The sequence below is a fragment of the Peromyscus eremicus genome, chromosome 3, assembly GCF_949786415.1.
Source record: "Peromyscus eremicus chromosome 3, PerEre_H2_v1, whole genome shotgun sequence".
In the NCBI taxonomy this organism is placed as follows: Eukaryota; Metazoa; Chordata; class Mammalia; order Rodentia; family Cricetidae; genus Peromyscus; species Peromyscus eremicus.
The window spans coordinates 9043003-9058598 of record NC_081418.1 but is presented as its reverse complement, the minus strand read 5'-3'; the positions used below and the strand labels follow the sequence as shown (position 1 = coordinate 9058598).

The 15596-nt window shown below is 39.7% G+C and overlaps 1 protein-coding gene across 1 annotated transcript; it reads left to right on the top strand.

Moving 5' to 3' along the window:
• The first annotated feature begins 14504 nt into the window (after window positions 1-14504).
• Window positions 14505-15347, top strand: LOC131905637 (non-POU domain-containing octamer-binding protein-like). Its single transcript, XM_059256476.1, has one exon. It carries the CDS (start codon window positions 14613-14615, stop codon window positions 15345-15347), a length of 735 nt encoding a protein of 244 aa, XP_059112459.1. The 5' UTR covers window positions 14505-14612.
• Window positions 15348-15596: the final 249 nt, after the last annotated feature.

Genomic DNA, 15596 nt, shown 5'->3' with positions numbered 1-15596 from the left:
ACAAATTTTAGGAGTTGGTCCTCTTTCCTGTGTGAGATCCAGGGATTGAACTTGGGTCTTCAGCTGACTCAGTTAAGAGCTTCAAACCTCTATGCCATCTCCAGCCCTAACACATTTTATACTTTTAACTGTAATAATATAAAATGCAGTCTCTCAATTCAGGTATTCAACACGTGGTGTCAGATCAGTTGGGATAACATTATACAGACCACTGTAGGTACTTGGCTCAGGCAGAAACAGGTTTGCAGAGATTGGTTCAGATGTGTTCTAGTATTGAAACAGAACCCAGAGTCCTGACCTGCCTTGTACTTAGGGCTTGGCCATGGAGAACAGAGAGCTGAATACCTGATTCTGTAGACAAACACATCTTACAGACTAACTCAAATATTGCATGTGTCTTAAGACTATGTATGTGTATGTGTATGTGTGTGTGTGTGTGTGTGTGTGTGTGTGTGTGTGTGTGTGTGTGTGCCTGTCTGTCTGTGTGTGTGTGTCTGTGCATGCATGTGTGTGGGTGTGGGTAGGTATAGAAGCCAGAAGACAGACAACCTCAGATATTCCTAAGAAACCACCCACTTTGTTTTTTGAAACAGTGTCTCTCACTGATCTGGAACTCACCAAGTAGACTAGGGTGACTCACCAGTGAGCTCCAGGGAACAGCCCGTCTCTGTTCTCCAAGTGCTGCAATCACAAGAGCATGCCACTGTGTGTCCCCCCCCCCCACACACACACCTTTTTAATGTGTATTTTGGGTACCAAACCCAAGTCCTTGTGCTTTCAAGGCAAGCACTTTGCAGATTGAAGTGATGCCCCAGCCCTGAAATTAGAAGAGTTTTCAGTGTGACAACGGTATCCAGTTGGTTGATTTATACATTGCACACTATTGATCATAGCATTGCTGCTTCTATGCATTTTAATGAATCCTAAAATATGAAAGACCCATGTTTATAATTTTCCCGATCATCCTCTGTATAGCTTAGTATATACTAAAAGATTGCAAACTCTGTCTCCTTTACTTCACGGCCAGCTACTCCATTCTCTTTAGTTTCCTATAGAGGACAAGAGTCTCTTTTCATACATAATGACTAGTGTTCTACTAAGTGCACTGTGAATCCTTCATGAGTCCCCAGGAAATATTTTTATGCTTATCTTTATCTTTACTATTTTAGCTCCATCTGCTTCCCAAGAAATTCCTTATAACATTCTGCCACCCAAGAACTAGTCTCCTTGATGGTGTTTCCACACAACTGACAGTGGCTTTCCACCTTTGCTCACCTTCCCCAGTTCAAAGGGAGATTGCAAGAAAACCGCTTTGTGCTGCGCCTGTTTTGCCAAGTAGCGCATTGTTTGGCTTAGGAATGAGACACACGTGGACCGGATCAGGGAGACACTTGAAATGTTTATAAGCGTCTAGTGAATCGGTCCAGTGTTTCCCAAATTGAATGCACATGCAAATCACTTGTGGGGCTTGTTAGAACGTGTGTTCTGAGTCAAGAGATCTGGAATGGGGTCTGAGAGCCTGCGTCTCTAACAAGCTCCCAGCTTGTGCCAGTATTGCTAGTTAAGGGGCGTCACACTTAGTATGGAGGGAGAGGACATGCTCACATACAGATACATCAAAACACAAAACAAAGCACATTGTTTTGATATGCCTTTAGATTGGATCAAGGCTACGTACTGTAGGCTGGGAATGCCTTTGATCAAGGAAGATTTATAAGACCTTAGTACCCAGAATCCAGCTTCAAGGACTGCTAATAAGTGAATTAATGGTGAACTAATGAAAATTATGGGAAAGTATTTACTACTATATCAAAAGAATTATTTTATTTATTTTTTGGAGCATTTTTATCTGATATCATGTATCTATGAATATTTCCTAAGTTTACTCTTTTACCATCTGCTGTGAATAAACACATCATATTCTTAATGATTCACCAAAGATATTAAACAGCTTCTGATTGACTAGCTTAGAAAGCAATTAATGAATAGATAATTCTGACTCTTAAGTAGGGTGAGCTAGTAATTCTATGCCCCTTGTTATAGGCTAATACAAAATTCTGAAGCAAAAAGCCTGAAAACCAGTAATACAAGGGGGAAGCAGAAATGAAATGTATGTGGCTATTATATTCTTTTAACTGACTTTTGTTTCTCTGGACTTAGGTAATCATATTCAGGAGCTAAACACTATTAGGACGCAGACAGAGCAAGAGTAGAAAGCAGTTTGCTTGTAATGAGAATACATTATTTTAAATGCAGACCCATCAAAGGATCCTACTTGGATGTCCAATATTACTATTTTGTTTTCACAAAGAAAAAGGAATGGCCACATGGCAACACGCCTCTCAAAGTACTTACTGAGGAATAATTCACAAAAAAACAGAACTGGGAAAGGAAAAAACATAGCTTTAATGCATTTCTTTCTACAGTGAGTTGCTCTGAAACCGCTCTGTAGAGCATCAAGGTAGATACTGGAGCTGATGCTCTCTGCCCTCCTGCCCTGGTTAGGTTGGGAGAGTCCCAGAAAGCTAGAGAGGTTGTTATAAACAGATGTATTTGTTTGTCACTCCATTATCTGCTCTAGCTTATCCTTTCACTTTTACAGTGATTTTCCTGTTATTTCCTCTGGATCCATCAAGGATCCTGAGTCCAGTTAGAAGTCCCATGAGATCAGTCACATACTAATAGTAATACTTGTGTGTTACGTAATTTTTCTCTTTAATTCACTGCTGTGGAATGTCGCTCAGTATGCTGTGAATGTGTGTTGCTCTGATTGGTTGATAAATAAAATACTGATTAGCCAGTAGCCAGGCAGGAAGTATAGGTAGGATAAGCAGACAAGGAGAATTCTGGGCAGAGGAAGGCTGGGTCAGGAGTCACCAGCCAGACACAGAAGAACCAAGATGTGAAGGTAGAACTGAGGAAAGGTACTAAGCCACGTGGCTAAACATAGATAAAAATTATGGGTTAATTTAAGTGTAAGAGCTAGTCAATAATAAGCTTGAGCTAATAGCCATACAGTTCGTAAATAATATAAACCTCTGTGTTTTTACTTGGGTCCGAGCAGCTGTAAGACTAGTGGGTGAGAAAGATTTGTCCTGACCAAGGGCTAGGTGGGACACAGGAAAACTTCAATTCACTCCTAAGGATTAAATGGAACTTTTCAGAAACTCCTGACATGTTCAATATTACCAAATAAGCTATTGGAAGAATGCAGCTATTTTCTATGGCCACACATCATAATAATGTGTAAAAAAGTAATATGCTACTATCAGAACTCAGTTTTGCTACTACTACAGGGAGTTTGGAAATGAGTGGAGCCTTCATGGAGAACAGTGTCCTAACACTTGATGTTATTGTGAGACTCGGGGGAGAGAAGCAATGATGGTGTGTGGTGTCTGGACTAATGAGAGATAATAAGGTGAATGCTGTTTTTAGCCTCAACATTTTGGTAATTTGCTGTAATGACCAAAAGAAACACATAGAGGACTTAGAAACAGCCATAAAGTCTTGATTTACAAAAGAATAGGCATTCTAGAAATATTTGCCAAAAAAAAAAATAGCATTGCATCATTAGAAGTAGGTATTCATTTTCTAGTACTCAAGAAAAGATGAGCCGGGCAGTGGTGGCACACGCCTTTAATCCCAGCACTTGGGAGGCAGAGCCAGGTGGATCTCTGTGAGTTCGAGGCCAGCCTGGTCTCCAAAGTGAGTTCCAGGAAAGGCGCAAAGCTACACAGAGAAAAGAAACCCTGTCTCAAAAAACTAAAAAAAAAAAAAAAAGAAAAAAAAAAAAAGAAAAGAAAAAAGAAAAAGAAAAAAGAAAGCAAAGATGAGCTCTTTGATTCAGTTTTTACAGTATTAGAAACTGGTCCTTTGCAAAGATGGTGCCATTCCCTGTGGAAGAATAAAATAGATCTTAATCTGCTCATGTGAAAGGAGACATAAAGGGATGCATAATTAATATAATAATTGCATTTAGTGGTAAAATAGCTAAGCATAATAATAAGCTAAGCTAAGTATATAGGTCTGACTTGAAAAATTATTTCAGAATTTTTAGTTAAAACCATTTCTCTCATATTTTCACATCAGCAGTACCAATACTATGAAAGATAGAGAAGGGTCCTACCTTTGATTCGTAATAAAATTTATGAACCAAAGCAAATTATATTCGAGAAGAAATAAACATCAAACTTAGAGATAGAGTAAAAAAATGCACAAACACACACACACATACTATATATATATATATATATATATAATATGTGTGTGTGTGTGTACATATATATATACATATATATGGTGCAAAAGATTATTTTTGATTTTAATGAAAAGAAAAAATTAATGTAGATTTATCTTATGCTGAAACAAATATAAAAGAAAATAATCATGCATAGCATATTCTTTTTAACTCACCACTCCCTGTCTACATTTATAATACAGGCTCATCATTGGTATACAGCCAGGTTATATAGGCCTGAAACTTAAATATTTTTCAATATACTTTTTCAGAAAACACAAAATCAAAAACACAAATTTAAACTTAAAGTGAATTTTTCATTAAAATAGGAAATGAAATTGTAATAAATGAACCATTTAATGTTACAAAGAACACAAATATTGCAAAATCTAATGAACAGTGCTTCACCCCTTTCTAAATGACTTCTCTTACATTCAACTGAACTTCTGATCACACTTAACTATAATGACTTTAGTAGCATTTTCTATAGAGACAATAAAAAAATACATTCAGTTTATTAATAGACTAGAAAACATTTTCCTTTCAACCAGTGGATTTTATGGGAAGTTATAATTGTTACTGATTTAAGTAAATGATCAACTAAATTTTTTCTCTACACAAGTCATTTCAGAGATGGCTTTTCTTAAATTCCATGATAACTTTGGATTTGTGTATTATGTATTTGATATTTTAAATTAACAATTTTGTTTATATTACTAATTTTCTTTCAGTAAGTTGATCACCATGGACTCAAAAAGCCCACATATAACCGAAACTCAAGATTTATATCTTCTTTTAAGTTGCTGCTTTAAAAAGACTATTCCAGTGTTTTGTCCTTTCACACTTCCAGATAATCAGAATTCCTGGATGTTATTGTGCATCACATTTTATACATTCCATCATAAGTTTGAATCTGTGTCATTATTGATTAGAAAGTTTTAAAGTACCCAGAGAAATTACCCTTCAAACATGCTTCTCTTGCTTGTTTCTGTTGCCATGAAGTAAAAGCAGCTTAGGGAGATAGGGCTTATTTTAATTCATAGTTCTGACTTACAGATCACCATTCCAGGGGCATAACAGTAGAGGAGTATGAATAAGCAGGTCATATGGCATCTATAGTCAAGAAGTACAAAGGAATAAATTAATGCAAATATGTTAGTACACAACTAGCTTTCTCCATTTTATTCAGTCCAGGACTTCAAGACAAAGAAATCATGATACCCAAAGTGGCTAGGTCTTTCTACATCACAATTCCTACAATTAATGTAATGAGGAGAATCCTTCACAGATAGACTCAGTGGCTCTTCTAAAGATGAATCAAGGTTGTGTCAGGTTGAAAAATTAAAATGAACATCACAATATTCAAATCAAAGTTTTTTCTTTTATTAAGCATTCCTAACCATTTTCCATATGTGAAATTAAAATAGTATAAGTAGGTTTTTTTCCAACTTGTAAATGCATTTTATACTTTGCTTATGTTCTGAGTTCACTCTCAGATCTTCACAAATATTTTACCATTTTATAACAGGGAACAGACTGTCTCCTTTAGAAAACCCAACTTGTCAGTTGGATTTAGGAAAAAAACAAGGAGAAGATCGGCAATTGTGGCAGAATTTCAAAGTAGTGCTTTTAATACCAAGCAGTGACTTTCAGTTTAATGGCATAGTTAGGAACTGCTGGTGGAATGTGTCCTGTCCACTCACTGGTGTTGTTCTGGAATGCTTCCAGATATAAACATTGTCACATAATGAGAAAGTGATTCATGAGCAGGTGACAATCATTCTGTGTTAGATACAGCTTTATAAATCCAGGCTGTGTATCCAGGCTGAGCTCCAGGAGTCCAGTCAAAGAGAAGGAAGAGGGATTATATGAGCAAGGGGGGATCAAGATCATGATGGGGAAATCTACAGAGACAACTGAACCAAGCTCAGAGGAACTCACTAACTTTAGACTGGCAGCTGTGGGGCCTGCATGGGACTGGACTAGGCCCTCTGCATGTGGGAGACATGGTCTATTTGAGGGGCCCCTGGCAATGGGATCAGGATCTATCTCTGATGCATAAGCTGGCTTTCTAGAGCCCATTCCTTGTTGTGGGATGCCTTGTTCACACTTGAGGCAGTGGGGAGGGACTTGGTCCTGTCTCAACTGAATGTATCAGGCTTTGTGGACTCCCCATGGGAGGTCTCACCATTTGGAGGAGGGGATGGGGGGTGACTGGGAAGGGAGGCTGAGGGGGAACAGAAGATGGGATGAGAAGAGGATCTGTAGTTAGTATATAAAATGAATTTTTAAAAATTTTTTGAAGAAAAATGTGTGTATGTGCAATTGATTTTCTGTTAAAATCATGTTAAAACATGACTTGGAAGATTTTTTCCACTGTAACAAGACAAATTGCCAAATGGGTGCCATTTGTTGTAGTATATAAAGTATACAGCTAGGAATAGGAATTCTTTTATAATTTTGTTTCAAACTCATTTTCTTTTCATTTCTCATTATTTTTACTCAACTTAAAACATTTTTGGGCAGCACAAGAATATTTTCATTTTGATGTTCTCTAAGTGCACATGAAAAACAATGAGTTGAGTTGCCTGGGGGTCAGAGCTATTAGCAAGCCATAGGAAAGCCGGGTGGTGGTGGCGTACACTTGTAATCCCAGCACTTGGTAGGCAGAGCTAGGTAGATCTCTGTGTGTTCAGGGATACAGCCAGCAATGGATATACACGCCTTTAATCTCAATACCAACCATAGAAGATCTGGAGGTCTGTACAGACAGGCAGTGACGAGGTGGTCATTTGTTTGGGTTTACAACCAATGAGAAGGCAGAACAGGAACTCTATATAAAGACTTTAACACAGGAAGTAGCTCTCTTTCAGAGAGCTAGGACCATCGCAGGAGGAAAGGTAAGGTTTTTGCTCTTAGCTCTGACCTCTTGGCTTTCTTCTTTGCATTGGTTCTGTATTTCTTATTTAATAAGACAGTTGGTTACATCTACAGAGTTGACCATGCTTAGCATTTCTTGACAATGCCCATGATGTTTAAGAACATCTATTTCATTTTATTCACTAATGGCAAATACATTTCACCTAAAATTGTATCAGTGAAATGGTTTTCATTATTTCTAAATAAAGTAGAATGTTTTTTTCTGGCTCATCCTTTGAGCTGGCCTGGTGCATTCTTATTTCAATTATACTCTCTACAATGAGTTTGGGTTTTCTTATTTGACTTACTGAGATTTTCATCTCCAAACTTTTACATAATTTTTTTTATAACTGTTCCTCCTGGCATAGCCCTTCCTTAGCCTACCTGCCTTGCTTATTTCCTTGGAGTCTCTGGGCTTTCCTAACATTGGAAGTTATTGTTCTTTTATAAGAATCATGTTTTGTTGCTTTCTTCTTTTGTTTTTCTTGTATTGAAGTTTGCATTTGTGGGGCTGAGTCATGGGCTGGAAGTATTGGTCTCATATATGCTTTCTGTTGAAGTGTTCACCAAGACCCAGGCAGCACTAGAGGGTAGTACGACTGAAGTAATTTCCCACAACCAGTGGTGGGAGGACAGCTACCCACCCACCCAGTATGTCCAAGGCACCTGGCTGGCCCATGGCATCAAATGAAAGAAAGCTGAAGCAGCAACCACATAAAAACTAACCAGCTCTGAGACATGCATGTCCCATTTGGGGATGAGCAGGTAGTCTCTTGTTCTCCAAGGCTTTGATATTTTTGTAGAAGGAGCAGAGACATTGTAAGAGCCAGATGTCAGGAATGACATCAAGGAAACTGTTTAGCAGACAACAGGGAAGTTGCACATAATAAATCACAGTGTTTTTGAGATTATGTTCAAGCACTTTGCAAGCTCTAGTCAGACAAATTCCCTGCAAAGAAGTGGGAAGGTGGGCACAAAATTCCACCACTGATGAGCTATTGCCATTTGATAGATGTTGGGAGAAAGAGACAGTTGTTTTTAATGACGTGATCCTTCACAGGTGGGCCACATTCTAGAGCAGACCCAATTGTGGTTTATATATTGTGCACCCCAATAAACCTATCTGGGGGTCAGAGAACAGAACAGCCACCAGGTAAGACATAGAGGCCAGACAGTGGTGGCACACACACCTTTAATCCTATCACTTGGGAGACAAGGATCTTTCTGGCTGTCTGTAAGTTCAAAGCCACACTGGGAACAGAGCCAGGCATGGTGGCACACACCTTTAATCCCAGTACTGGGAAGCACACATGCCTTTAATCCCAGGAAGTAAAATGGCAGGACACAGAAAGGTATATAAAGCAAGAGAAAACAGGAATTCACTCACTCTCTTGAGGCTGAGGACCAGGAACTAGAGGCTTTTATCAGCAGTTCAACTGAGACCCTCAGGGGTTAGAACTCAAAGGCTTTCAGTCTGAAGATCTGTGGAAACAGATCGGCTGAGGAGTTGGCAAAGTGAGGTTAGCTGTGGCTTGTTCTGTTTCTCTGATCTCTCAGTTTTCACCCCAATACCTGGCTCCAACTTTTAAATTAATAAGACCATTTAGCATAATGGTCCTATACCCAATTCCCAAAATTACCTGGGCAACACAAACTACACTCTATGGGGAAAGTCTTGAAGAAGGAAAAGAAGAGGAGGAGAAGAAATCATCTAAAAGTTGGGTTGGAAGGAATGGGAGAGTGAAACTAGGAACTGGTGCTGTGACAGAATGAACCAGATGGAAAGGACTCAAGTATATTCACAAGGGAAAACAAAGTAAGAGCAAAAAGAAAAAAGAAAATTTAAAAGTTAGTTGTAAAAGCAGAAACAAGAGAAAGAAAAGAGCCAACCTAGTTTGAAAAAGAAAAAAACACAAAAGGGATAAGGAGAAGAAAGGAGGAAAAGTTCAATGTTAAAACACTAGGGAGGCTGAGGGAGAGGCCAGCCAGGCAGAGGCCAGCCCGAGCTCTACAGTGAAAGCCTGACTTGGAAAAAGAAAATCCGACAAACAATAACACATGTTTAAAAGAGAAAGATAATACAGACAGAAAAAAAATATTTTTAAGTAGAATAAAACTTTTATATGCAAATATTTAAGGGATCAGATTTGGTTTTAAAAAATATAGAAAAACAAACTAAAAATATGACACCAAAGGGGAGTGGCAGGTTCCCTCCCAAGAGGACAATCCCGTGGGCAGCAGGGAAAGATCTCAGGCTGTGTGCCACCTGCGTCATGTGCCAGCTAGAGAAAGCAGAGCTGTTATTTGGCCTGGTCCTTCCTGGCTCTGGTCACTGGGCTCCCGTGGCTTGTGGCTTCTTCTTAGGGTGGGATAGGGCTGGTTTTTCTTTCTTGTTTTTTTTTTCAAATATATTTTTGATTGAAATAGTATTACATCATTTTCCATCTTCCCTTCCCACCTTCCAGACCCTCCCTGCTATTCTCCCTCAACTCATTTCCTTATTTCTCAAATTATATCCCCTTTTTATTATTAATATCAATATATGTGTGTTACACACACACACACACACACACACACACACACACACACTCTAGCACCAGCACCAGCACCACCAGCACCAGCACCACCAGCACCACCACCACCACCACCACCAGCACCACCTCTACCTGGTGAGTTCACTCTTGTTGAAGGTGTTTATATTGTTTCAAGACTAACCAATAAGGGAGCTCATCCTTAGCAGAGGCTAATTCTTCTTCTCCCAGCAATCATTAGCTGCCACTAGCTATTTGGCTATGAATGGGCCCCCTGAAAAATGCTACCCTTCCACATTTACACATCCATTGATTGCTATTCTTCTAGTCTTGTTAATGCAGCTATTTACAGGAAAGACTGTTTCACAGGAAGCCTTCCTGCTGTTCTGGCTCTCAGAATCCTCCCTTGGAACTGACCTCCTCTTCCTCTATGTCCCCTAAGTCATAGACACAGGAACTGTGAAGGGGATGCATCCTTTGTGGCTGAACTCCCATGCTCTGTTGACAGCTGAATTGTATCCAGTCGTGATTCTCTGTAATGATCCCTATTTGCTCTGAAGAAAGGCTTCTTTGATGAGAGGTGATAGCTACACTTCTCTGTCATAAGGATAAGATTTAGAATGCAGTAAGGAATATGCTGATCCAGCATCGTGACTGTAGAAGATTCTTTTCTCATGTCCGTGACGTGCACTGACCCTAGGAAGCTGGCTGGTTATAGGGTGTGAAGAATTATGTTTTGCAGCAATATGTTCTTAGAGGGTATCAGCTATGGAATGCCTGACCATTCCACCCCAGGAATCATCACTGGTCTCTAGCTTTCTATAAGTAGGCTCCTGCTTATGGTTCCTTCCACAATGACTGTTCCACACCTGAAGCTCTCCTTTTCTAATGGATAGCCTTAGTTGTGAAAGTCCCACCCCCTTCCATATTATTTCCCACCTCAATTTTTTTTTTTTTTTTTTTTTTTTTTTTTTTTTTTTTTTTTTTTTTTGCTGTAACTAGACTAGTTCTCCAGACCAGCACTCAACTGATCTACAAACCCTTGTTGTGGGTTCCTGATGACTGAATAATACAGGAATGTTTCATTCTTAAGTCACAAACTCAGATGGGACCTACTCAACAATATTTCCCACTACTGCATGGCGAGGGCATGCTGGGAAAAAGGGAACACTCCCTCAGTGCTGGGCTATTCAAACTCCTGTCTGGATAGACACTGTACAGTGTGCTGAAATCAGTGTTAAGTGAGTCTTCTGAGTGTGCTTTTATTTTCTCTCCCACTTTACACTCTTTTGCCTTTAAGCTTCTCAACGGCTTCTCTCTCTCTCTCTCTCTCTCTCTCTCTCTCTCTCTCTCTCTCTCAGGCTGGTCACTCTCTCTTTCTCCTACTCACCGAATTCTACTTTTTTTTATTAGTTTGCAGGTAATCTTTCAACTTTCTATTTATTTAAACATGTTAAATACGACCCTGCCTATTCTTTTGAAACTTGAGTGCCTTCCCATAACTACCCGCCACTGTCCAGTTATCCTGGCACTTTTCCTAGGAGACATCAACTGGTGGGTGCCCTCACCCCGACCCATCCTCTATGTTGTAGCTTGAATCTTTATGTAATTTTTTACATTAATAGCCATAACATTCATCTAACAATACATAATTTTTAATAACAGTTGGAAATGTTTGTTACTGAATTTCATTTAGACTTCAATAATTTCAAAAGAATAAAAGTAAAACTATGTGGTAATTTTTTAGAGAGATTTCTTTTTCTTTCTTTCTCAACTTTCGTGAAATTTAACTCTCTGGGGGCCATTGAGATGGCTTCTTCAGTAAAGTACCTGTCCCCAAGCCTGAAAACCTGAGTTACACGCTGAAATCCACACATGGAAGTAGAGAACTGATACCTACAAGTTCTCATCTTAGCTCCATGTATATCCTGTGGTGCATGCACTCTAACACACACACACACACACACACACACACACACACACACACACACACACACAAAGTAGATACAAATAAAATTTTTAAATTAACTTACCCACTTGGTATCATGTGCATTTTTGCAGTAAGTCTCCTTTATGTTAGCTCTCACAAAAACAATCTATAACATGCTGTTCTTTGAAAGTATACATAATGTAAATAAAAATGAGTGAAAACTGATGAATAACAGTTCCCCTACCAGAATTGGATCACATCTTTTTATTTTGTGATCATATTTGAATAACTGAGAAATTACATTTCAAGGTGTATAAGGTATAAATATTGGAACTGCTAATATGAAGGCATTATAATGGTCTTAAAAGATGTGAAAAACTAGTGTTGTTTGCATACGACAAGATAAAGTGACATGGGGAGGAACTCTTACTCTATTACATTTTCAATCCATCACTGAAGAATGTAGTAGTATCATCTTTTTGGAGACATAAGTGAATATGTAGACCAAATTTTATTTTTCTGTCTAAAAACTCAACCAGTTTCTCAGGTGCTTGGGTGATGACCTTTGTGTTCTGTGAATCTGTTATTTCAAATGTTTGTGGAATCCAGTGGCTCTCTGCTGTGTCTCTCTTGTCCCACGTACTAACCGGCACACTTAAAGTACCACAGGCAGGGTGCTGCCAATTCATCAACAGCAGATCATCAGCGTTAACCTAATTATGTCCTGCAGCCATGCTCTTAGGCTCTCAGGCCAGCTCTCTGGCTTCCAATTGCATCTCTGGGATGTGATTTTCAAGTGACATAACTAATTCCTTTAAAATGTTTACCTCTAAACACCAGAGACACTGTCATTCTCACAGAAGAGAAACCATGCAGTGAGATCAAAAGCCTGGACTCCGGTTAGCTATCATGATTGTGCCAATGGCTAGAGCCCTGGGCTCCAATTCCTCAGAACTCTTACTTTCTTGCTAGTGATGTAGTCTCTGGCCCGTTATGATTCACTCTGAGATAATGAAGGCATTATGTGCCTTGCTTTCTCTTTCACAGAAGACTGGGAAGCATTTTAGGGAAAATTTTATACAAATCTCTGAAATTTCTGGCAAGGAAATTAGCCTGACATCTGGAAGAGAAACAGCATTGCTTAGCCCCATCCAAAATGTATTTTTACTTTATGTCTGTATGTTTATTCCCCCAAAAGATAATACATAAGTTCCTCTTAGTCTTGAGCCTCTCAGCAAAAATGCTTGTGCATTCCCTGGGTTACTGTCTCTGTCTTAGAGAGTGCAGTGAGTGCTTCAATCCCATCCCTATATTTCATAAGCTTGCAATTGTGTGTAGACCTGTCTCGCGTATTAAATCAATAGCATTTACCATTGGCAGGAAAGTGCAATCTGCATGCACCCAGTGAGTAGAAACATAAATATAGCAGTATGTGGAAGTCAGTCGATAAGCTTGGTGAGTCTACATCTGCTGCAGCAGAGTTTGGCTACAGTGGTCCATTTGGTGGTTTGTATTTTCTGTCTTCTAATACTCTCTCTTGGGTGGATGCTTTATGGGCTGGTTTCCGGGGCTGAGAAGAGACTCTTTCCACACTCATTGAGTAGCTGCGTTGATTGATCTTAACAGATCTTTCAAAAATTGTGGTGGAAATCTTGTCCTCGTTGAAGCTTTCAGAGATATTGGCTATATAACTAAATAAGGAGAGCCATATTTCAAAGTAGTGTGTTTGGAAGAGTGCCCAGAGTAAAGAAAGCATTAATAGGCATAAAAAGCTAGCATATGGATGCTATAAGATGCATAATGGAAAATGTCCAAATAAAGTAGTGGAACCTTCCAGTCCAACAGTATGAGGGGCAGTAAGGAAAATATGTTCTCTCTTATGTTCCTGCCAAAATCTGAGGACAATACCACCTATAGAGTAAGCTTGACAGATGCTGGAAACTGAAAAGACGACTAGTTATAGCTAGCTTACTCTGAACTAATGAGATACTATTTGTGTCTTAATTTGATTGCAATTATGGTCTCTGTTATTTGATCTCAGGTTCTATCAAGCCCAGCCTCAGTGCATGTAATTAGATTGTATTAAATCATTCACAGAGAATGAAAGAAACATTGAAAAGTGTTTCCTTGGAAAGGAAAGTATAAAAAGGAAAGTATATAACATGTCTAGAACTCTATCCATCGGTAACTGTCTCATTTCCTACTGTGCACATAGATTTGTGCTGAGCATGGGTGTAAAATAAGATATAACTGGTCCTTTAAGGATTTATAAAACATACTGAAGTGGTAGCTAGCTTCATTTTTTTAATCCAGTCTATGGGATCATTTCAAGGTTTCTGATTATGAAGATAATTATTTTTCAAATTCTGAAAAAAATGGTACCCTGTATGCATTTACATCCATGGGACACCCTCAAGTTTTAGTTGAGCATTGGTGTGTATTTTTATCAAAGAGTTAAGGTTTTGGGGGTGACAAGAAACAAGAAGATAAGTATGTGGCAGAAAAGAGGCAGAGCCTTTCCAACGTGCAGCTCCAAAGGAGGAGCTGTTAAACAGGTGCGGGTGAGGGCTGCCGCTGGAACATGGCAACCGTGACCTGAGCTGTAAGGAGCAGCTACAGAGTGGAGTGGGGCCTGACAAATTTCTCCAGCTCCGCCTCCCTCCGCGTTGACTCAGTTGAATGACTGTGATCTCTGGGGCATAGGAGAGATCTCTAATCATTTAGTCCCTCAGCCTTGTATGCTATAGCTGACTTTCTGGTGGCACAAAGAATAGTATAAAGGGAAGTGGTATGAATTATGGATTTACTCAGTTACCCAAAGGAGGGAAACTTGATGACCCCTGGACAGGGTCTCTAAACTCAGCACAACTGAAGAACAAAAGGGAAAGGCATTGTTGAGTTCTCAGGGAAGCCAGCTGCTCGGAAAGCTCTGGATAGATGCAGTGAAGGTTCCTGTTTGCTTACCACATTTCCTCGGCCTGTAACTGTGGAGCCTATGGACCAGTTAGATGATGAGGAAGGACTTCCAGAGAAGCTGGTTATAAAAAACCAGCAATTTCACAAGGAGCGAAAACAGCCACCCAGATCTGCACAGCCTGGATCCTTTGAGTATGAGTATGCCATGCCCTGGAAGGCACTCATTGAGATGGAGAAGCAACAGCCGGATCAAGTGGACCTCAACATCAAGGAGGCTCGTGAAAAGCTGGAGATGGAGATGGAGGCAGCACGCCATGAGCACCAGGTTATGCTAATAAGCCAGGATATGAGGCGTCGAGAAGAGCTTCGGAGAATGGAGGAGCTGCATAACCAAGAGGTTCAGAAAAGAAAGCAGCTAGAGCTCAGGCAGGAAGAGGAGCGCAGGCGCCGTGAGGAAGAAATGCGGCGGCAACAAGAAGAAATGATACGGCAACAGCAAGAAGGATTCAAGGGAACCTTCCCTGATGCGAGAGAACAAGAGTTACGGATGGGCCAAATGGCTATGGGAGGTGCTATGGGCATAAACAATAGAGGCGCTATGCCCCCTGCTCCTGTGCCAACTGGTACCCCAGCTCCTCCAGGACCTGCCACTATGATGCCAGATGGAACCTTGGGATTGACCCCACCAACAACTGAACGTTTCGGCCAAGCTGCTACAATGGAAGGAATTGGAGCAATTGGTGGAACTCTTCCTGCATCCAACCGCCCAGCTCCTGGAACTGAATTTGCTCCAAATAAACGCCGCCGATACTAGATAAAAAACAAACAAACAAACAAACAAAAAAAAACAGTAGTATGGATATAAGCTGCAAACATTTTTCCGTTGTGTATTCATTCACACTTTGAACACATTATTTATGGTACACATAATATATACTGAATCTATGATCTTTGACAGATATTGATTAAGATAAATAAGGGGCAGGGTCTTCCAGGACAGTGGAAAATACAACAAATGATAGTATTGCCTAGTAAGAGACACTTGGTATTGGTGACACATGAA

What these genes read in the sequence shown, in the direction of transcription:
- LOC131905637 (XM_059256476.1), top strand. Translation starts at nt 14,613, where the DNA reads ATGGACCAGTTAGATGATGAGGAAGGACTTCCAGAGAAGCTGGTTATA.